The sequence below is a fragment of the Maylandia zebra genome, linkage group LG8, assembly GCF_041146795.1.
Source record: "Maylandia zebra isolate NMK-2024a linkage group LG8, Mzebra_GT3a, whole genome shotgun sequence".
In the NCBI taxonomy this organism is placed as follows: domain Eukaryota; kingdom Metazoa; phylum Chordata; class Actinopteri; order Cichliformes; family Cichlidae; genus Maylandia; species Maylandia zebra.
Genome location: NC_135174.1, coordinates 27,337,043 through 27,358,878, shown reverse-complemented (window position 1 = coordinate 27,358,878; position 21,836 = coordinate 27,337,043). Strand labels below are relative to the sequence as shown.

Genomic DNA, 21,836 nt, shown 5'->3' with positions numbered 1-21,836 from the left:
TGAGTCAGTTTGAATTTTCCACAAAAAGTTTAAAGATGGCTGTGCTTGTTCATGTGAACCTTGTCTGAATACCACTCTTCTGTTCACAGCATTAACAGTGAGATCATCAGCTAACCTTAGGGTAGAAAGTCTGTTAATTAGCAATGTCAACAAACAGTTAACACCACACAAGGACAAAAAGCAAGCACTGGTCTGGGTTTATGGCACTTTTGCCATTGATGTCAATGAGAAGCAAGCCAAGGTTAGCCAGCTAGTTGCTATAGTCATAAAGAGTGTCGCATGTACAGTTACTTTCATTTAATAACATGAATCTCTCTTCAGTGGGAACCTCTAGCTGAACTATTTCAAATACAAATAATACAAAATTGTATATTTCATGCCCAGACAGAAACATTTTTATATTTGATATTTATCAAATACAGTTTATACTGTACAAAAACAATTTGTATAAGATCAATACCTATATTACAATTAATGAATGAACAGGATCAGGCTGAGGCGACCGTTTTCATACACCTTCCTGGTCATATGTAAGAGCCTCACGTGTTTAACAGCATCTGTTTTTATAGGGCTGGGCCTCGTTATCAGTGCTGTAAATGTTTACAGTGTGCAGCAGGTCTAATCCTGGTCTTTCTCAAATGACACCAAGTCAGAAACCACTGGGAAAGGCAATAGCTGGAAATGAGCAGAAGACAGCAACTTTTGTGCCTCTGAGTCATTTTTTATTAGAATATAAAATGTAAGACACATTCAAGTACCAAGAGATTCCAGCCTTGTTGTATATTGTGGAAAACACACATCATTTTAAGGAGCTTCATGCCATTTAAACTCTAAATGAAACAGATGACATGACAAACTCTTTCTTCCACATCAGAAAGTAAACAGAGATACAGAGAACGGATTTTTTTTGTTGTTCCTAGTGATCCATAAAAGGAAAAAAAAAAAAGCAGGAGAACGGAAAGAGGGAAACAATCTTAACACACAAAATAAAAAAATACAGATGTCACAACCTATTACAGCCCTACCAACACCATTTCTTATTCAAGCACGTTTATAACCTTGGAGTGTAAACTACTTGTATCCTTACTTAAAACACATAGAAACAGTTTAACCTGAAAATCAATTTTTTTTTATTTGTACACTCAAGTAGCACTTTATTAGGAACACCTGCTTGTGATAGTGGTTATTCAGTTAGCCAATCACGTGGCACCAGTGCAGCAGAAACTCTGAAGCTTCATTTACAGTGCTGTGCTGAATGGTTGACCATAATGTTTGCTTTTATTCTCGTTCCTCTGCTTTGCTCTGCTAACACCAGTGAAAACAGAGATGATCCTGTCAGAGCTCAACGTTTAGATGTCAACAACACTTTGCTGAAATGAAGGAAAGAGGTGAGCATGACAAAACTAACAGTTATTAAAACGAGGTAAACAACATATCTCCACATATTAGCTGTTGTATTTGCATAATGAGCAAGCTAGGTACATGTAAATCCCTCTTACATTTTATTTTGCAGAAATATTACTCCTGTGCTCATCAATATATTGTGTTCACACTACAGACCTAACACAGGGGCTGAGGTCTGGATTCCTACAATGTGTTGTTGGATTTCTGGTAGGGAGCGGCTCAGGCTGGGTGTAGGTTATGACATTGGTTTAACACAGCAGTATAAGCTAAGTACTGGGGTTCGGTAAGGTAACGGACATGTAAGTAGTTATTAAGTACAAATTACAGTTTATTTTTGCAGTTGATTCGGTTTGTTTGTGCATCTTTACCAGCTGTGGGACTTTGCACAACCTCAAAGTGGTCATCATTTCAGGTCTGGATCTGGGAGATTTTGAAGGGATCCTTTACCATTGTTTGAAGGATTGGATATTTTGTGTTACAGCTACAAAAATACATAAAAAATATCACACTAAAAGAACAAAAATGAGAAATTGTGTTGGGATTCCTTGAGGAAAAAAACAAAACAAAAAACGGATCCTGTGCATACTCAGTTCATGTGTGGCATGGAGGGAATTTTCAGCCTTGGTGGATCTGCAGGAATATGGAGTCTCAGACGGCTCCTGTTAATAATGTGATTCACTGGATTTAAAAACATGTAATCTAATCTAAACACAGGATGGTGAGATTCTCACATACAGTCCAGATAGCAGAAATGCAGCAAGGATCTATCGCCATGTAAAAGGTAGGTCAAAATCAGCATGAGCCAACCTGCCCAGGCTGCTGGTGTCAGTGGGATAACATGGGGAATGTTTTCTTGGTCTCTTTCTGCCAGCATATTACCAACAATCACCAGTCACACTGGAAGGAGTCATCTTCTAATGGTTCCTTCATCTTAAATGTGGTTTTATGAATATGAGACTGAATTCAGACGACCTACGTCGACGTCGTCCTAACCAGCAAGTCTGAATCCAGAAGAACAACTCTGGCAACACAGGAAGTAAACTGAGGCTGTTGGGTAGCAAAGAGAGGGCCTACCTGAACCCAGTGTGGTGTTCCTAATAAAGTGCTTGATTGGTATCTTTGTTTTTCCCGTGTTTAAGCTTTTTTGCCCATTTTTCTGTCAAAATGGATTATATATGTTGAGCTATGTGTAAATGCACTGAGAAAAGTTTTAAAGTGCTTAAAAGCTTTTCCCAATGGAAAAAACAAATTAAATTAGTGCAAAAGACCAAAACAACAACAGAGAACAGAAAATATCCGTCTCATTCTCGAAGTTCGAGCTTGCCGTCTCTGACTCTCCACCTCCAGTGCTGGCATCTGTCAGGAGCAGGAACACAGCGAAGCCACAGACCAGACTCTCTGATCTCTCGTTCAAAGGACACCGTCTTCCTGTCCAGAGTCTCCAAAGTGAAGGCTTTCCCTGAGATCTGAGCGACAGGTGTAATTATTCATATGGATTCTGGCTGACTGGGTGTCAGATGTATTTGCAAAGTGGTAATGATAATTTAGTATATTTGTTCTTTCATTAGATAGTTACAGATTTAAATCTAAACTTCCCCAATTTTGTTCTTTAACTGTACTTCGGGACATTTCACTTTCTGTTCCGGAAATAAGAAAAGAGAAAAAAAGCAAACCAAAATACACTTTGAGGAAACAAAACAGAAACCTCGGTCTGATGGCTAAAAGGTTTCTGGACATCTTAAAACTCTCTCATACCTGATCACTAATGCCTATGGCAACATGGCCCACTTTGATCCGCCTACGTTCGCGTATCCTCAAACACTTGCCCTCGGGGTCCTCTATCCAGATATCGATACCTGCAAATGTCAGAGCATTAGAAAAATTCTGCCAACAGCCCTCGATCAGCACAGAGGTGCGTCCCTGCCATCTTACCCTCAAAGCACTGTGAGGACGGCCGATTGGCTAAAGCTAACCACTCCAAGCACGCATCAGTCTGACTGTTGCAGGAGGAAAAGATGCCAGAGCTGAGGTCATCAGACGAGTGATCAGAGTCCTAAAAATAAGAAAGAAGATTTTCTTTTGTGGAGGATTTTATTTTGTACATAAATGTACACACGAAGCATGCATGCTCATGTTTGTTATGTAAAAGATGGACGTAGCGTAACAGTCTCAAAATTCAAGCCAGTGAAGAAGCGCCTTAAGCAAAGCTTGTCATGTCATGTCTGGTTTCTAAACGCTAAAATGGCGAAGACTTTGCAAACCAGTAAGTGACGTCAAGGTTGGCTACATCCCTCGTGCACGGGTACTCACCTTCTCTGAGGCATCTATCTGCGATGTGTCAGAGCAGCTGAAGCAGGATGGTGGTTCATCTCGAGGTTCAGGGGACGGGGTCTTGATTCTGGTACCTTTAGTCACATCTAGTAAAGGACAACATGTGAAAAGTTTCTGTTATTAGCGGACACTGATGAGGCTTTGACAACCTTGTCTGAAACAAGCCAAGTTAGCTCCAGTCCCTTTAAACCGACTTTGTTTGATTAGCTGTGCCCATAAACAAAACATTTGAAGATCATGTGGATGTGTGCCTGAAATGACCATATTAGGGATATCTTGTCTCTGTGACATCATGCAGAACCAAGAGTTTAAAAATGCATGAAAACGAGTGTTTATTGCAGTCTGAAGCTGGAATTTTTGGATTAGGTTTACATAAACAGACTACGAGCGTCCATCATTGTAACTGCAAATAAATGACAGAATAACAGAAAGAGGATAATATGTCCCATTTAAAAGTGTATCTTTGAATATGACACGAAGAACAAAGAGCTCTGTAACCTCATCTGAGCCACATTTATAATAATAATATGATTCGGGGCTTTAGTAATGAGTTGTTTTATGACTCACCATCTCTGAGGTATTCCAGCTCTGCTTCTGATCCCCATGAATTCTCTTCTATCTGGTGACTTTTTTGCAGTAAAGGGAAAAGGCCTCGGAGAGCACGAAGATACTCCGTGGACTCGGTAGAATCCCACTCTTCCTCCTCCTCTTCATCGCCTTCCTCTTCCCAATCCCCCTCATAGTCCTTGTCAGTTTTCAGCCACTTCTCCTGAATATATTCGTCCTCCGCCATGTATATATCTACCTCTGAATCAGACCCAGTCTTCCAGTCTTTGTCATTTGTGATGTAATCATCCTGCAGTGGTTTTGGCTCAGAGTCCCACTCCCCAGTTAAGCAAAATGTCTCCAACTCAGATTCTTTGTCTGAGTTTCCTTCTGACCAGTCGTTGCTGTCCTCGTCTACTGCTGCAGTTCTCCAGGGGCTCACCCAGTACATAGCAGGTGCTGAGCCAGTATGTGATGGTTTATTCTGAATCTGATGGGACAAAGAGCAGCGAGCGTCTTCATTCTGGTTCTGGACATGATACAGTTTTTCACAGGCGCTTTTCATGGACCAAGAACTCAGACCTCCAACTGTGGAGAAAATAATTTGCAGTGTCACAATATGCTTAAAATACTTGGCATCTATAGACAGCTGAGTCCCTTCTTTGGCAAAAAGTGGATTTGGATACAGGTCCTATTTTATTTTCCTCAGGAGATACTCCCTCTTGGAGATATTATATAATCTGTTTTATTTGTTTTACCAAATCATCTTTATTTATAAAGCACTTTAACATAAAACCAGAGTTCACAAAGTGCTGTACATGCAAATAGCATAAGCAAAGTAAAAATAAAATAAAAATAAGATAAAATAAGATAAAATAAATAACTAAATAACGCAAATAAAATAAAACATGTTGAGTCAAAAATTGAGTCAACCCCCTTAAACAGTGCCAAAGGCTTCAGCGAATAAATATGTTTTAAGGAGACTTTTAAACTCAGAAAGAGAAGAGGCCTGTGTAACGTGCAAGAGCAGATCATTCCACAACTTTGGAGCAGCTACAGCAAAAGGTCACCTTTAAATTTATACTTAGTTTTCGGTACCTTAAGGAGCTGCTGATTGGCGGACCTAAGGGAACGGGCAGGTGTATATGGTTGTAGTAGCTCTGAGAGGTGGGGGGCCAGGCCACTAAGAGATTTAAAAACTAATAAGAGAATTTTAAAAACAATCCTAAAATGTACAGGTAGCCAGTGGAGTGAAATTAAAATGGGGGTAATGTGCTCAGACTTTTTTGTTCCAGTTAAAAGACGTGCTGCAGCATTTGGCACAACCTGCAGACGCCTAATGGATGCATCACTAACCCCACAATAAAGTGTGTTACAATAATCCAGCCTACATGTAACAAAGGCATGGATTACTGGATTACTGTCTCAAAAAGCTGTTTTGATAAGATGGGCTTTATTTTGGCTAATTTTATGTGTTTGGTGATTACATGCAGCTTTTCTCTAAAGGCTTTGAATGCTTGTATCGTGATTTAAACTCATTTTAGTTTGTGGGCCATGATTTCACTGCTCTCACAACTCTAATGTAATATAAACTGTACACACTTAAATGATTAGAAGATCATAAGGTGCATGGACCTGCTCTGAGGGCCTTGGTGGTTTTCTTCCTGAGCTCAGTTGCTGACGCTCTTCTTTCGGGGTCCTTCTGGAATCCGGCCCTGAACACTTTAGCTGTGAAGTTGTTACACTTGGATGGCACCTCCCACAGAGGCGGAGGCTCATTGACAATCTAAAACAGATGAATACACAAGTGTGGTTTTGTCCCATTCAGCCTGTAACTGTCTGATTTTCCACAAACAGCAAATAAGAGATTTTTACCTGGAGACACAGTGGATGGGAATAGTAACGTATCCATGGCTGGCATCCATTGAGCATGTGCAGTAGCATACAACAGCTGCTCCACACATCCGCCTTGGCACAGAGTTGATCCCCTCGTGCCACCTCAGGGGCCATGTGGGTCTCTGTGCCGGGGAATGCAGCTCCTACATTCACAAACGTTAAATGAATTAAAAGTCTTTAAACTCAAAAAGCCACTCACAACGATGTAGAGGTCAAAATATGTCCAGCGTTGTGGTTAATAATCAAATACTGAGAAGACTGTTGCAAATCTTTGAATGCTAACATGGTAGGCTAAGAATATTGCATGCTATCTTTTAAAGTTATGAATGTTTAAAGGTTGAAAGATGATGGTGAAAGGCAGATTTATTCATTGCAAACTCCTTTTTGTGTATTTATGGGAACCTAAGCAGTAGATCATTTCACAAGTAGATTTTAAAAAGACTGACAGTTTGCTGTGATATATATGTGTGTGTGTTTTAATTAGATCAATAAAAATCATGGTGTTTGAACCAAAAGGTTAGTCATCTGTAAACTGCACCATAGTTTATTTCAGACTTTTGAGGATCAACTTACCCCTGAAATTCTTGGTGCTCCATCCACTGTCATCTAAAGTCTCTGAGAGACCAAAGTCACAGAGGAATGTGTCTCTGCAGTCTGCAGACAGCAGCACATTGTCAACTGGAATAAGATCAACACGCAGGATTCAGTGGGACAGCTTGTTTTCATTGGGTGCTCATTATGAAACAGTTGACTGAGAAGCAGGAGGCTGTCAGAGGCTGTAAGAGTGATGGGTGCATGGGGGGGCTAAAGCGTGAACGGCCATCTCGAGGTAGAATGAGGTACCATCTACAAAAAAAGCACAGGAACTTTGTGCTATCTGATATGATGAGAGTGGATAATTTGACAGATGTATGATGAGCGAAGCTTTTAGACATGAGCTCAGAGCACAATAGAGGGGCCTAATGTGAGCAAACCCCTCCTGCTCAATCGTATGAGCAGGGATTACCGAGGGTTTAGGGGTGAGGTGTCCCTTTAGGATTAGGTACCATCACAGGAGATGTTAGCTGACAGCACAACCACCAGCTTGAGGCTTCGCTGAGCTCTTTTCTCTGTATGTTCTACTGGTTATATAAAATCTCTGCAAAGGTACTTTGGGGTCTCACAAAAAACTCGGGGTAGAGTTTAGCACGTCTTATCTCAGTAGAAAGATACTCCAAAACAAGTAAAAGTCTCCATTGCAAGTTAAAGTCAAAATGAGCCTAAATAATGTGTATAATGAACTAAAGATAAAAGTACTACCTATATATTTGTGTCCTTTATTTTTTAGCAACTTCTATAAATTAAGAAAAATTTTGCTATAAAATGCACTGCCTAAAAATAAAGCATGACATCATTATTGTTTTTATCTACTCAGTGAATAATGCAAAGAGGCCAGACGCTTATAGCTCCTGCTTCTCAGTGTTTTCTTTTAATGATTATTTTTAAGAGTATTTGCTGATATTTTTTTACCTCCTCAATAAAATGCCTGAATACATCCGCATACACCTGCACATTTGATTTATCCTATATATATAAAATGATTAGGACCACACTGGTCACTCTAAAATGTCCAGAGGGTTTGAATTCTCTTAATTTCTACATATTATCATTCAGATCTAAGTCATTATACAAAAACAGAACACATACCTTTGACATCCAAATGAACCACCCTTCTCTGGTGTAGGTGTTCTAGCGCCCCCAGTGTTTGATGAAGGTAATGCAGGGCCAGATCTTCAGGTAGGCAGTTCATCTCCTTTAGAAGCTGGGCTAAACAAGCTGATGGGGTTTGGGAGAGTATGATTACTCTCTCAGACTGCTCAGACGGTTTTTATGCAGTTTGTAGCGTGTAGTTAGGTTACCTGGCTTCAGGTCCATGAGGAGAACGACGTTAAGCCCCTCCCTCACAGCTCCAAAGAGCTCCACGACTCGAGGAGAGTTCTGAGCACTCCATGTGCTCACCTCCTCGCTGCTGAAATGACTCAGTGGAATCTGAGAAGAACGGCCAACAATGAGCTAAATAACAGAAATCAGTTTAAATAAAATCAGCATGTCAGCTCTCGGGAGTTTAAACCTCCCGGGTGGAGCACATCTGGATTGTAATGACTGACTCAGCGGATCTTGGCTTACCCTCTTGGCAGCACATTTGAAGCCAGTGCTTCTGTCACGAACGCAGAACACATCACCATATGATCCATTCTGGATGTGATGAAGGACAAAGTATTCCTCTCCCTCTCTGTACTGAAAACTGCTGGGCTGGAGATGCTTGATGAAACAAAGAGAGAAAAAAGAAAACGAGTTACATCACAAATCCCCCATAAAAAAAACCTTTTACAGCCAGTCTTCCTCATTTAAGCGCTGAAATCCCAGATGAGCCTTCCCTTCAGGCCACTTCACCTACCTCACCACCAGTATTCAAATCTAGACCAAGTTACTGTTAACAGTTCTTCATCCTGGCGTTGTTCCCTCTGGTGCAGAGGCCGCTCTTCAGCAAAGGTTTCTCCATTTGGAGAACTGCTAACAGTAAGTTACCTTATTTATTTTTATTTTTTTATTGATTTCTTTTGGCTCATAACTTTTATTGTATTTTAAATGTGTCTTTAGCTTCTAAACATTCACATCTTGTACACGAAGTAAAAGTTTCCACCTTTAAGTGGTGAAACGTCTGCATTCAGAGTTTAGATGTCACAGATTTTTACACTTCATTCCTTTTTTACTAAATTATGAATTAAAAACATTGTTATTCATTATTGTTGGTTAAAGAGAAATTTTTACTTAAATCCGAGTCTTTGTGAAACGCTACGAGGTAACCTGATGTGCATCTCCTTAGAAGCTGAACCAAATGCTGCACTGATGCAGCCTGCAGCGACTGAATACTACTGCTTCTGCTGTCTACTGTCCATAAACAAAAACAGTGTGGATAGACTGGATGTGAATGTCTTACGTCATGAAATATGAGTCCTTCGTTTGCAGGTTTCGATGTTTTCCAGCTGTTTAGGATCTGTTTGATGAAATCTCTGCAGAAAGCTGAAACAAGCAGCTTTGGTATGTGTGCCACTTTGCCCCTCAGCTCATCTAAAACTGTGTCACTCATGTCATCAAACCCAAAGGAACACTGGGATGTATTCTCAGTGCTGAGGCTGTGGGAATACTCTGAATTTCCCAGTGAGTTTTGCACACTTCCTCTAGAGTCAGAATTCCATCCTGCATTGGAGGAAGGGGTAAATCCAGACACATACATGAGGTCAAAGGTCGACATGATGCCTTGTGTGCCAACATCAACGTCATAAGACGAGTCTGAGTCGCTTTCATGAGTGCGAACGGAGTCGGTATCAGAGCCCGAGCCTCCTCTGTGGTCGGTGCTGGATGTGTCTTCTGTATCTACGGATCTGCATTGGTCCTCTGACGGCGACGCCTCCTCTGATCTCCTCACACAGTCACAAACATCTGCACAGCTGCAGCTGTCACACATGCACGAGTCTCTGCAGGGGTCTGAGGCCGAGTCAGTAAACTGAGGAGGAGGAGGTATGATTTCAGCTGATGAAGTCGTCTCTCTGTCTGCTGATTTCAGCCAATCAATCTCCTGCACCCACAGACCCTGGATGATAGGAGGCTCCTCCCCTTCCTCCAGGCTCTGTGTGGTTCTGGTTTTCCGGCGCTGTTTTCTCTGGAGGTGGTAGCGCGGGAATTTGGTGGCTGTTTCAAAGTTCTCATCATCTGAGTCGCTCACAGTCGCTTCCTTACCGAGAGTCCTGCAAATGAGAAGAAGTATGAAAATTTGGTTTCTCACACAGAAAGCGTAATGCTTTCTTTAAAATCCAGCTGATCACAATGTTGTTTGGAGCACATGAGTTATTTAAAGTGCAGGAAGAGGTCATTGTCTCATGCACACAGAAAAAGCACAGCTAAAACCTTGTTATTGTCTATGAATACAAATATGTAGCTGGTCATGAGCACAAAAGCTTCCTTCATACCCAGGCACATAAAGAACCCTGAACCCTCACGTACAAGCTAAATGGAAGCCATATAATACCTGTATCCTATATTTTTGGCCATGGAGGGCATTTAAGCCTGTGCACAGGTAATGTGTGTTGTGTTCTTTACCTGTGCTTTTGGAGGAGGCGAGACTGAGAGTAGGGGCACTGAGTGTTGGTCGGGCTGAACTCCTGGAAGTCTTCTCCTGGGACAGAGAAACAGTAGGAGTTAGAGTTAGAGAAGTCTCGTTGTGGATTAAAGTTCATAAACGTGATTTGAAAATGTGTAAATGGAGAAAAAGCCTGGACCTTTTAACTGGTCCATGTGCTACAACTGCATGCTTCCATTCAGAGGTGTAACAGTAAAAATGTTGTCTTCGGTTTCTCTGCATTCCTCTCTGGAAGCTTTTAGCTGCTATTATGTCATTTTGCACAACAGGAGCTAATGCACCACTTCTTTAATACACCTACTTGGTAGTGAACATTAGTGATCTTCGGTTGCATAAGCAGCTGTTCTGCAAACCTGAAAAGTGCTGATGTACAACTCAAAACAATTATAGGTAATTGAAAACCTTTAAGCCTGTTTTAGTCATTACTCTTTAAAAGCAAGATCAAAGCCCTTTGATTAAAGAAGTACTCATCTTGTGCTGACATGAAGTCTTTTGGCCCCTCAGGGCTTGCATTAAGTCTTGTGCAGCCCCATGATAGACTGGAGACCTGTGCTGGATGTACTCTACATGTGCTTTCATTGTGTGTTTTTTTAAACCAAAGTAATAGAAGGATGCAAGTAGCTAAGACAAAAAGGAAAACAATGTAAAACAGTCCTGACTCAGATCTGATCTCAGTCTTACTTACGCTCAGCCTGCGCGACTATAGAAACACACGGATTCTCCTCGGAAACTTCACGCCCCTGTGTGACAACATGCTTGGCTGTGCCGCGCTGCATCACTCGACTCAGGTGGGGGCCGATGGCTTGGACCAGCGAGTCCTTCTCCTCCTCGCATCCCTGATTATCGTCCACTTTGGTGAGAAACGAGATCTCAGATCCGCCGGCCACGATGATGAAGGGTGTGCTGGAGTTAAACAACCGAGGTATGGCCATGTCTCTGTCGCTGTCGGTCGGCATCTAGAACTGGAGGAGAGAAGGAGATGGAAAAATGTTTAAAAGAAGAGAAACCAAAACAGTAAGTTTCATATGGAGTATTTTGAAGTAAGTCAGATCCTACTAAAAACCCTGGTGTGGATAACTTGGCCACACAGAATGGACCCTGTTCTTTTAGTACTTTAAAGGTGTGTGTTTGCACTATGTAGAATAATGTTAAGAGACCGTGTGCGCGGATAAAAGATGGATACATTTGTTGTTTCTTGGCGATAAAATGTCTGAGAATAACCAAAGTTAGCAGGTTTCATCCTGAATATTTTAATATAATTTGGTCCCCAACCCTTGTAGTGAATGGGGAGATATTTGTCTTGCTTGGCTGCTAATAAGTTAGAGTATAAGGAAGCTAAATGCTTTAAAAAGACTTCTAACAAGGTTAGAAGCATTTTATGATCAGTAGGCCTGTCTAAGAAAACTAATATGTGAGCTTTTTGAGCGGCAGCAGATGCAAATGCTTATCCCTAAATCTGCTTTAATTTTATACAAGAACAAAATAATAGACTGAGTTTGCTTTTTCGTTATAATCGACTGTTTAGGGACAACACCTGCACAGGTAAGGAGTTTAACCACTTGGGGTCACTATAGATCAGATTTTTTAGGTGCTGCTCAGCTCATTTCTTTCCCTGATGTGCAGATGGATCCATCCGTTTTTTTGTAAAACAAATGAATCATCATCTAAAGCCAGGAGTTGTCCTATAATAAAATGATCAGGAATATACTGTATACTGTACGGAAATGTGTGATGTTGGATATCTTTTCTGTTTTTATTTCAACAGTTGGAACCACTGAGAAATATGTATGAATATGTGAATATGTTTTATTTTTTCATTAATTATTTAAATATCTATCCTACATTTTTATGTTAAGCAGGAAAACTATTTCATTCTTATATCCTTAATTATACAACCCTAGTTTTGTCATATTTACACAAGATATGGCAGATATGATATGACAAATACCGGGTTGTAATATCAGGCAGTAATTGAGTCTAAAATAATCATTTATGCCTTACTTTTAGGTTCCTGCAACACAAGAACCCTGATTAATTCAGCCGTAGTAGAAACCACTGATTTGTAGCTGACAAGCACTTTAATGTGGTGGCATTTGCCGTGGCGGGGTGTGAATGAAGGGACACCGGTTGTAAGCCCGGCAAGGTGAATATAAATAGCGCACAGAGGGGCGGTTGCATGCCTTCCACTGAGGCTGTCCAGCTGTCAAAGTCTCTCTTCCTCAGGGCTCGCCATGTTGACAGCGAATACAGGGGGATCAAAACAGACACTCTTCCCACTCACAGAGGCCACACTTGTCCTGGAAGTGCTCGCACAGAGCCTGCGTGAATGGATACCTGAAGAGCTTTACTTTGATAATATGGAATTAACCAGGCTTTATCTACAGATGAGCTTCATCTAAGAGCCAATCAGACTTTCAGGACATGCAAGATCAACATGTTAGACTCTGGAAATGCTGTAACTATCACTAAACTTTCCATCAGCCTCAAACGTCCTTCTTACTCTGTGACCTGACAGTGAGGACACCTCCAGCTCAGCAAAGTCTGACTCAAACATCCAGTCACAGCAGAGCACATTACCTTAGGAGCTCAGTCAGCTGGTCTCGGGTTCAGCTGAAATCCTGCAGAAGAGATCGAGGTTTCCTCTCGTGACTCCTTCTGTCTTCTGCTGTCTGTCCGTTCTGTGTTATTATGTGTTTGTTAGTTTCCAAGTGTAACTTACCGGCTTTCTGCCCCCACAGGCCCTGCTGATTGGCTGACCATGTGTGTGAGTTACGAGCTCTTGCACCTCTGTCACCCGGGCCCACCCACTCGCCCACACCAGCCTCAAACACGCTTCATGGATTCCGTAGCTGTCCTCGATGACACTTGGGTCTTAAACCCACTCCAAGTGTCACAGTTTAAAGCCAAATTCCCACTGTTCAGCTCTAAGCCTCAGTATGACGGCTCTTATTTTCAATAAAAAAGATGTAGAGCAAGAGAAGCATTGTTTTCCAGCAATAGAAACGTGTCCCCTGTGCTTAAGAAGTTGTGAGGGCTCAAAAATGCTGGAAAAAATCAAAATAGAACGCCAAATTTCAGCCCACCCATATGTGGGGCCTATAACTGGTTTCATTAAGGGGTGGATCGGGAGATCTCAGGCGACCTCATTGATATGCTGCTGTGGGTTTCCCATGATGCACTGAGACCACATAGAAATCTGCCCCTCCCCTTGCCTGATTCTGCTGAAAGGTTCTTCCTCTCCACCGTGCTCGCAGGGGTTCGTCTGTTTGTTGGACATTTCACTCATATATCTCAGGGTCATTACCCTGCAATACAAAGCACCCCGAGGTGTCTGTTGTGGTGAATTGGAGCTGCACAAATACAATAAAATTAAACTGAATGAAATCTTTAAAATCTTTTGTGTATTGTGGTGAAGAAAACCATGCAGCTTAATCAGCAGTTTCATAATAAAGGTACTGATGATGATTTAATAATTAAATAGAGATGTTGTGTAAACAATGCACATATTAAGATGCTGTGAAGAATTGTGTAATTATTGTTTTGTACAGTTATGCATACGAACTCTCTTCCCACTTGTATACACAACCTTGGAGTTAATTTGCTGAAAAGGTGAAAAAGAAATCTTAGTAGAAATCATACTTTGTATAAACGTAAGAATCAAATTGAGGCTCATGTTGTTATTTGGTGACAGACTATTCAGAACCAAAAAAGAAGACAAAATCAAATTGTTGATAAATTGAACCCTATTGTTGATATGATGTCCTTACATATACACACACACTGATATCTGTTTGTGTATAGAGTTAAATAATGATTGCATAACATATTTGAAGTTACACTTGTAAAAAAAAAGCTCAGTTTCTTCTGTCCCTTGACAACTGGACGGTGCATTCCTGTGTGAATTAGTAAAATACCATAGGAGGGAGTGCGCTATGTGTGTGATTTGGGTGGAGGGTCCCTCTCCCTGGCAACACGTGAATGGAATCAGAGGTCGACCAATTGTGAGGCTGTGCAGAAAGTTTCCTCGCACGTCACTGGGTTACTGTCACTCCAGTCCTCGCTGCTGTTGGTGGGTCGAATCAGCTATACATAGAAGTGAAAAGCCTCGTTGAGGCTGTTTCAGCGTCTTCATTTCTCATTCACTGATGGAAATAATAAATCAGTGCCAATGAGGGCAAACCATAAAACCTGTTTTTATGTAATCAGGATCTATTAAAAATAATTTTTTACCACTTTCTGGGGCAAAACTGGAGAGGCCTGAGCGCAGTCATAAACAGAAACTCTGCACAGGTGCCGTGGGAAACCTGAGTTAAGTGGTACTTGTGGAGAGTTTGTACTTACTGGTAAATGCAGGCCAGTAGTTAAACTTTAACCTGATTCATTTTCAGTTTTCTTCTTTTTTGGGTAAAAAACAATCCTTGAAATGGTAATAAAAGAGTATTCTCACCAAAGTTGAATTAAACAAGTTTTATTTTGATGGAAATTAAATGTTCAGACTTTTACTAAATTTTATTTGATTAATTAAAGTATTTTATTACATTTGACTAATCAAATTAGGCCAATTTTGATGGAGCTCCTGACCCAGCCCAAGCTCTCTATGAAGACGAGGAAAAACTCCCCGGGGGGCCAGATCGATGGGAAGAAACCTGGGGAAAGCCCATTCAAAGAGAGATCCCCTTTCCTGGGATGGCTGGGGGGGTTACAGGAACTCCAGGATAACAAAATTTAGAATAGGCCAAAAAAACTAAAAACACACTTTTCCTGTAAAAAAGTTAATAAAAAGAAAGTTAGGTAATGTATCACACTTATATGATAAGATATGAAGTGTGTGTCTGTGTGTGAAAGAGACGGGCTTATCTGAGCCAGGGGTGAAGCTGGAGGTCCCCCAGCGTTGGGTGCTTCTCCGGGACGTTGGTTAAACATGCGTCCAAGAAGTTCCGGCAGTCTGGAGAGAAAGAAAGGAGAAAACAGATGAAGATGATAGTTCCAGTGATCCAAGCCATCAGTGAATGTTGAAGCGTGACGTTTTCTTACGTGGCGACAGATCCTTGTTGAATTTCAGTTCCTTTTGGAGGAACGTCATGGTATTAAAGTCCCCCACATGAAGCGCTTCATACAGCACCACTCCCATTTGCCACACCGTGGTGGGTCCAGCCCTGTATTTTTTGCGTCCGTAACATTCGGGAGGGGTGTGAATAGCTGTACCTAATAAACAGACACAATGACAATTTCTTGTAAAACAAAAGGCACAAATTGCTACATGTGTGAAGAGCAGGAGCTGAATATGTTACCATAGAAGAGGCGGCACACCGATCGCTCCTTAGCAAAGCAGCTCAGTCCAAAGTCGATGATACGAACACGAGGCACATCTGAGCCGGTCTCAATCAGAATGTTCTCACTCTTGATGTCCCGGTGAAAGATGTGTTTATCCTCCAGGTGCTTTGCTGCATCAACCAGCTGCTTCAGAATGACCTGGAAAAGATGAAAAAGACAGTAATGAGTCAACAGGTTGATGCTTCTCTGATATTCTGTGTTTTGATTGAATGCTGTACAGTCTAAGGCTCTTCCAGTCAACTTACCTTGGCCTTTTCCTCTGGTAAACATCCTCCATTTGCTGTGATGTAATCATGCAGGTCCACAGCGGGGACGGGTCTCTCCAGCACCAGGATCAGCTCTGTGCCGAGGTCAAACCAGTCCAGCAGAGACACGGGTGCTGACGCTCCCACTGGTCCATCCGCTTCAGCTGCAAGCTTCAGCATAATGGCCACTTCCACCAAGACCCGCTTCGCGTTTTCACCCTGATATATTCCAACAAAGTGGATGATGAGGAAGAGACGTTCCACAGGTGAACGCTGCACTCAGTCCAGGAATGTAAAAACAGTTCAAGTGTTGCACACTTACCGTCACTTTGATGGGGATTCTGTCCTTTGGAATGTGTTTGATGGCTACCTAAAAGACACAGAGCATTGGTGAGCATTTCCTCCGTATGGCATCACTAAAGGTGTGAAGCAGCACACGTCTCAGCTTACGATATTAACCCTTATCTGCGTTACTGCCTGTCTTACTCCCACCATCTGAACACTTACTGGGCAACGATCCGTTATCCGGTAGCCAGCAAACACTGCTCTACAGCCGCCTCCTCCAAGATGGTGCTCCTCCACGTATCTGGCCTGGAATTCACCTGAAAAGACAAACACACATGTTGTTTTACTACAGCTGTGACACAAATGACTCTCTGCTGTAGCCTAAATGTTCATTTTGCTCTTCACCTGAGTATAAAAGCCAAGCTGCTTGCTACTTACCTAAACAACAACAACACAGTAGTGAAAAAGAGTGCTCGACATCAGGACTGGAAGGATTTTGATGGCATTTTAATGAGGATTGGTTAAATTCTAATAACAAGTTCATCCTTTTGATAAAAACAGAGCAACACCAGTCCATACTAGGTCTACTAAGTGTTAGAGCTTCATGACACTTGTTGGTCTGTTTTTACTGCTGAGTCCAAGAATAAACTTGTCCCATTATTTTACCAAAGACAAAGTGCCCCAGTAACCTTTCTTTGATTAGACATGTTGTATTTCTGCTATTTTCACTCAAACACAGGATTCAAATGATTCATTTTTACACAGAGTGTCAACATTTTTAGAAATGTAGATTCTGTTATTTGGGGGATTTTACACAGATTTGATGTATTTGTTTACTTACTTTGATCTCCTGGACCTTTCTTATCTGCTGGACTTGTATTTTTTCTCGTTTCCTTGTTCATCTTAATTTTTAAAATCTTTCAAACAGGAAAACGTAGTGAATATTTCTTCAAATGCATGTGCTTGTCTTTTCTAAGCTGTTTAAGCGAGTTCTGTAAGTGAGCTTTCAAAATAAACTCAGACTATGGCAACAGAATCTTGCCTTGCAGTGACATCACTGCCTGCCAGTAAAAGTGTCCCCAAGTAGTTTAAAGAGAAACGCTGTGGCACACTTAGCCATAATATTTCATATAATTCAATAATTTCATATTAATTCAACTGTTTCTTTCATTATATATATTTTTTTATATTTTAATATTGTTTGTATAAAGACTTGATGTGTGGCTGCCAATTTGAACAGTTCTGGTTGACCTAATACTTATAAACACAGTGTCAGCTACGTTGTCATCTGATTTAATGTATTTATTTACATTAAACTTTCTTATTATATCAAACGATTAACCAATAACAGAGTGTGTTACTATCAAATGTGAAATAAAATATAACAGTTTTTTTATAAAGGCATTGGTAACTGGTTTTCTTTTTTTTTTTTCTGTTAGGATCATTCAGTAATACAATGTGCACGTAGGTCCGACCATCAATTTCTATCACTTGGTCAAAGGCTGATAGTTGGGTGTCATCCCGAGACTGCTCCAGTGGTTAATCTCTCACGGGGTGGCGGGCCCTTGTAGTGACGCCCTAGTGAGTCTCCTCCCCCCGCGTCACCCTGAGCCCAGACACTACACGCTACTAAAAGTTGTGATCACATCCCCACATACTGCCCCAAAAGGTTATTAAACCCCAGCCAATTTGTTTCCAAAATTAGGGGATGTGACAGGCACAAACTAACTGCAGCCTTTATCCTATGTGTGGTGTGACGCAGAACACCTAAGGTATCCGTCTGTGCTGCCCTTGGTGCTTTGGGTGCAGTGCCTGTTGCTTCTTGGGCCCAGGGAGGCAGAGGGGGAATACGAAAAGTCTAAAGACACCATTTGACCTTAGAACTGAAGAAGCTTCTGGGATGAGAGGTGAAACGTCTTCAAGCAACTTAAAGAAGTCCAGACACTTTTCTTTCCAAGCTCCTTAGACTCTAAAGACAAGAGTTTGCACTTTAAGGAATGTCAACAAAAGGGAAGACTGATATATATATATATATATATATATATATATATATATATATATATATATATATATATATATATATATATATATAAACTCTTGTCTTTAGAGTCTAAGGAGCTTGGTATATGTGGTACTCGAAAATCTGTCAAATGTTTTAGTGCGACTTTGCTAAGCTACGAAGCGGCGCTTGATGGATTGTCGGAGCATTACGGCTATCGCAAGCCGGAGCCTCGCGGAGTGATACGTACTGTGCTTCAACATAATATTGTGTGTGTATAACCTCTTTTTAAGTTTTGTGGATATTATACATGGTAATGCTGAGGATATGTCAGCTGGAAATGCCTTTTGGTTAAACTGTCAGCAAGGAATTTGCATTTGCACTGTTAGATTTTTATATAACTTTAATGCACATAAAAAACAGCTGCTTGTTTAGGTGAAAATACATTGATGGGATTTTTTGCACTAATAAAGTTGTGGAGTTGTAAAGTAGTTTGTCTAGTGTCAATTCTATCGTCAGTTATATCGTTATCGCAAATTTTCAAATGTATATAGAGTGATAAATATTTTTGGTCATATCGCCCTGCTCTACTTTCTACCACTAGAGGTGGCCTGGCATCTCTGACCTTCCAAGTTCAAAGTAAAGTAGGACAGGCACACATAGACCACCCCCACCATCACAGCTGTGTCTCTGCTCTGCTCTTCTGTTTACTCAGGTCGTCATAACAACTTTTGATGACGAGAAGGAGCTGGGTGGAGAGGGTGGGGTTAGATGATACAGGGAGAAAAGGTCACAGGAAGTGTGTGGGCTTGTTTTGCTTTTTGTGTACAGATGACCTCACCAAATTTAATTATCACATCATCAGACGAAGAAGCTAATTTCAGCCTCGAGTGTTTGCCTGCCTATTAAAAGGTCAAATTAAGACTGCAGGGGGAGGAAAAAACATCCTCCGGAAGGAACATTTCTTGCAAGATGAGCCAAATCCTAAATGAAGAGACAGATTACAAGCCATTAAAGTTCTTGAGATGACCAGAGGTGGCAAAAGTACAGGCATTCTGTACTTAAGTAGAAGTACAGATACTAGTGTTACAAAGTACTCCAGTAAAAGCTGAAGTACTGATTCAACTTCTTTACGCAAGTAAAAGTGAAAAAGGACAGACTTTAAAATGTACTCCCAGTAAGAAAGGAAAAAGTAACCCCTTGGAGGACATTTTTATTCTATTCAATTATTTATATAGTGCCAAATCACAACAACCAATGCCTCAATGCGCCAGCTATTTTTGTACAAAGCTAACTGAACCATGTGCTACATTAATGTAATGATGAAACAATATTAGTAGTATGAATTTTAATTCTGCTAAAAGTAATTAGCTTAAATTGGTTAAGTTGAACATGAGCAGAGAAAAAGAAGAAAAATGTAAAAAAAAATCTACTTTCTGTTGCCTTCACTGTAGAGGGTGACTTTGCCTCTAAACAGGAAAATGAGTATGGGAAGTTAATTAATAACGGGATTCAGCAGGTGCAGGAACCCTGCAGAGGATTTTCATGCAACCTTTAAAACACAGTTAGTCTACTTCAGTTTGATGTTTCACAATATGAAAAACATGTCACATGTACAGACCCAGTATCTGATTTAAGTGTGAGGACTTACATGTCAGCTTTAACATCCAGTTTATCAAACACCACTGAGCAGTCCTTATCTTTAAATCTATCATCTCTTCTTCCTGTCCTGTTCTGTCTTTCTTATCTGTCTCCGTCTCTCAGTGAAGTTAGCTCTCTTTCCTTTCTCTCTGTGAAATAAGCAGCTGGACCTTTAGCTAGCACACAAGCAGTTCGTGTGATGATGTTGTTGAGCTGATAGAAATGCTGTAAAACATCATGTCATGTAGTTACTCCCTTTATGCTCCTCTTCTGTAGCTAGATGCTGACTACAACTCACTGACACCTGCACTCCTTCCGAGTAAATCAAGGGTGTCAAACTCAGACATTCACCCAAACAGTCCGCTTTAACCTGAAACTCCCCTTTCTGTCAGTGTAAAGAAGTTACATATTTAACTGTTTTTCTATGTGATGAAGAAAAAGCTGCTGTGACAGAGAAAGAAATCTGTCAGCACGAGTCTTTGGACTTAAATTAGAAAATGTTCTTGTAGCTCATTGCCCAGACTGTCCAGTTTTTTTAAAGACTCATCTAGACACTCAGAAACCGAGCCATGGTTCTGTGCTGAACGTGAGATGGAACATCTTATCTCTCTTCTGAGGTTACAAACCACAAAGTTACTGCTTATTTTCCGTGGTGTGTAAACTGCAGATTTTAATCATGCAACAGATAAATTCTGATTTGTAAAATCAGACTTCCAATAACTAAATATTATTTCTAAGTCCTTATCATTAACAATTTTAGGAAGGCTATACATCCCTATAATATGCTTGCATTAACGTGGTGAATTCACAGTAAAGTACTGTCAGTAAAGTGTTGTCAGTGTTGGCTTTCATCAAGTGTAGTAGAGTTTAATTTACATTAAAGCTGATGATGCTTCAATTCATTCACTGAATTCATTCACTATACCAACTTTATACAGTTTAGCATGAAGAGAACATACAGTATACTGTTAGTGGAGGAAATGAAACTCAAGCAAGATAGCTGTGTAACATCTGCTGACATCGTTGAATTCAGTGGTGTAAATCTACAAAAAGCAGCAGGTCAGCTGATCATAGCTTGGCCACTAAGAAAATCTACTGGAGCTCACAACAGAAATGATTTTGAATTCGTATTTTCCCCATGCTGAATCACTATAACAGATCTTATTGTTCCCCCACTCTCCAAATCCCACTTTAACCTCTGACTGTTCATATTTTTCTGTTTTGGCATTGAGGCAAAGCCATCCTCCACCATGTAAGGAACACAAAAAAATCCCCCTCTCGCCCCTGTGGGTGATCTATCCTTCAAGCTCGGGTCTTCTATCAGGCGCCTGGGGTTTGAGGATCCTTGTTGTTCCTGGGATCTGCTGGAGCCACACGCCTAGCTTGGGAGTCACTGCACCTAGTGCTGCGATTACCACTGGGACCAGTGTTACCTTCACCCCCCACACCTTCTCCAGCTCTTCTCTGAGCCCTTGGTACTTCTCCAGCTTCTCGTGTTCCTTCTTCCTGATGTAGCTATGTCTATCACTATGGCCGTCTTCCTCTGCTTGTCCACCACTACTATGTACAGCAGGTTAGCCATCACCATTTTGTCCGTCTGTATCTGGAAGTCCCACAGGTCCTTAGCTTGTACATTCTCGGCCACCCATTTTGAACTCGAGACCTCCAGCCTCTATGGAGCTTGTGCTCAGAGCTTGTTCATGTGCTGCCATGATTCAACACATTCTCTGTGCTGGGTTTCTGTCCAGCTATGTCCAGCCACCTGTTGGGTTTCTGGATGTTAGCAGCTTCTTTTATCTGCTGGTGGTACATACAGTCCTGCCGTGATGTCTCCTCCTGTTTCTCTGGTTTCTGCTGCCTAAGGTATTTGCTAAGCACGCTGTCAGTTGTTGCAACCTTTCTGATGTACTCGTGGATGTTTGCTGTTTTATTTCGAGAACTCTAATGGCTTGTAATCTGTCATTTCATTTAAGGT

At 41.1% G+C, this 21,836-nt stretch overlaps 2 protein-coding genes across 2 annotated transcripts; both read right to left on the bottom strand.

Annotated features, from left to right (window-relative positions):
- Positions 1-711: 711 nt before the first annotated feature.
- On the bottom strand, positions 712-13,106 carry map3k14b (mitogen-activated protein kinase kinase kinase 14b). Its single transcript, XM_004565918.6, has 15 exons — positions 12,935-13,106; positions 11,043-11,319; positions 10,318-10,393; positions 9,158-9,965; positions 8,344-8,478; positions 8,076-8,205; positions 7,864-7,992; positions 6,751-6,855; positions 6,157-6,320; positions 5,917-6,067; positions 4,303-4,869; positions 3,715-3,821; positions 3,337-3,457; positions 3,160-3,260; positions 712-2,870 (listed from the first exon to the last, which is right to left on the bottom strand). Exons 2-15 carry the CDS (start codon positions 11,311-11,313, stop codon positions 2,706-2,708), a joined length of 3,030 nt encoding a protein of 1,009 aa, XP_004565975.2. The 5' UTR covers positions 11,314-11,319; positions 12,935-13,106; the 3' UTR covers positions 712-2,705.
- Positions 13,107-15,210: 2,104 nt separating this feature from the next.
- On the bottom strand, positions 15,211-21,573 carry LOC101464549 (serine/threonine-protein kinase pim-1-like). The gene is made up of 7 exons (XM_004565993.3): positions 21,495-21,573; positions 16,444-16,538; positions 16,259-16,306; positions 15,937-16,155; positions 15,649-15,829; positions 15,392-15,562; positions 15,211-15,302 (listed from the first exon to the last, which is right to left on the bottom strand). Exons 1-7 carry the CDS (start codon positions 21,571-21,573, stop codon positions 15,211-15,213), a joined length of 885 nt encoding a protein of 294 aa, XP_004566050.3.
- Between the last annotated feature and the right edge of the window lie 263 nt (positions 21,574-21,836).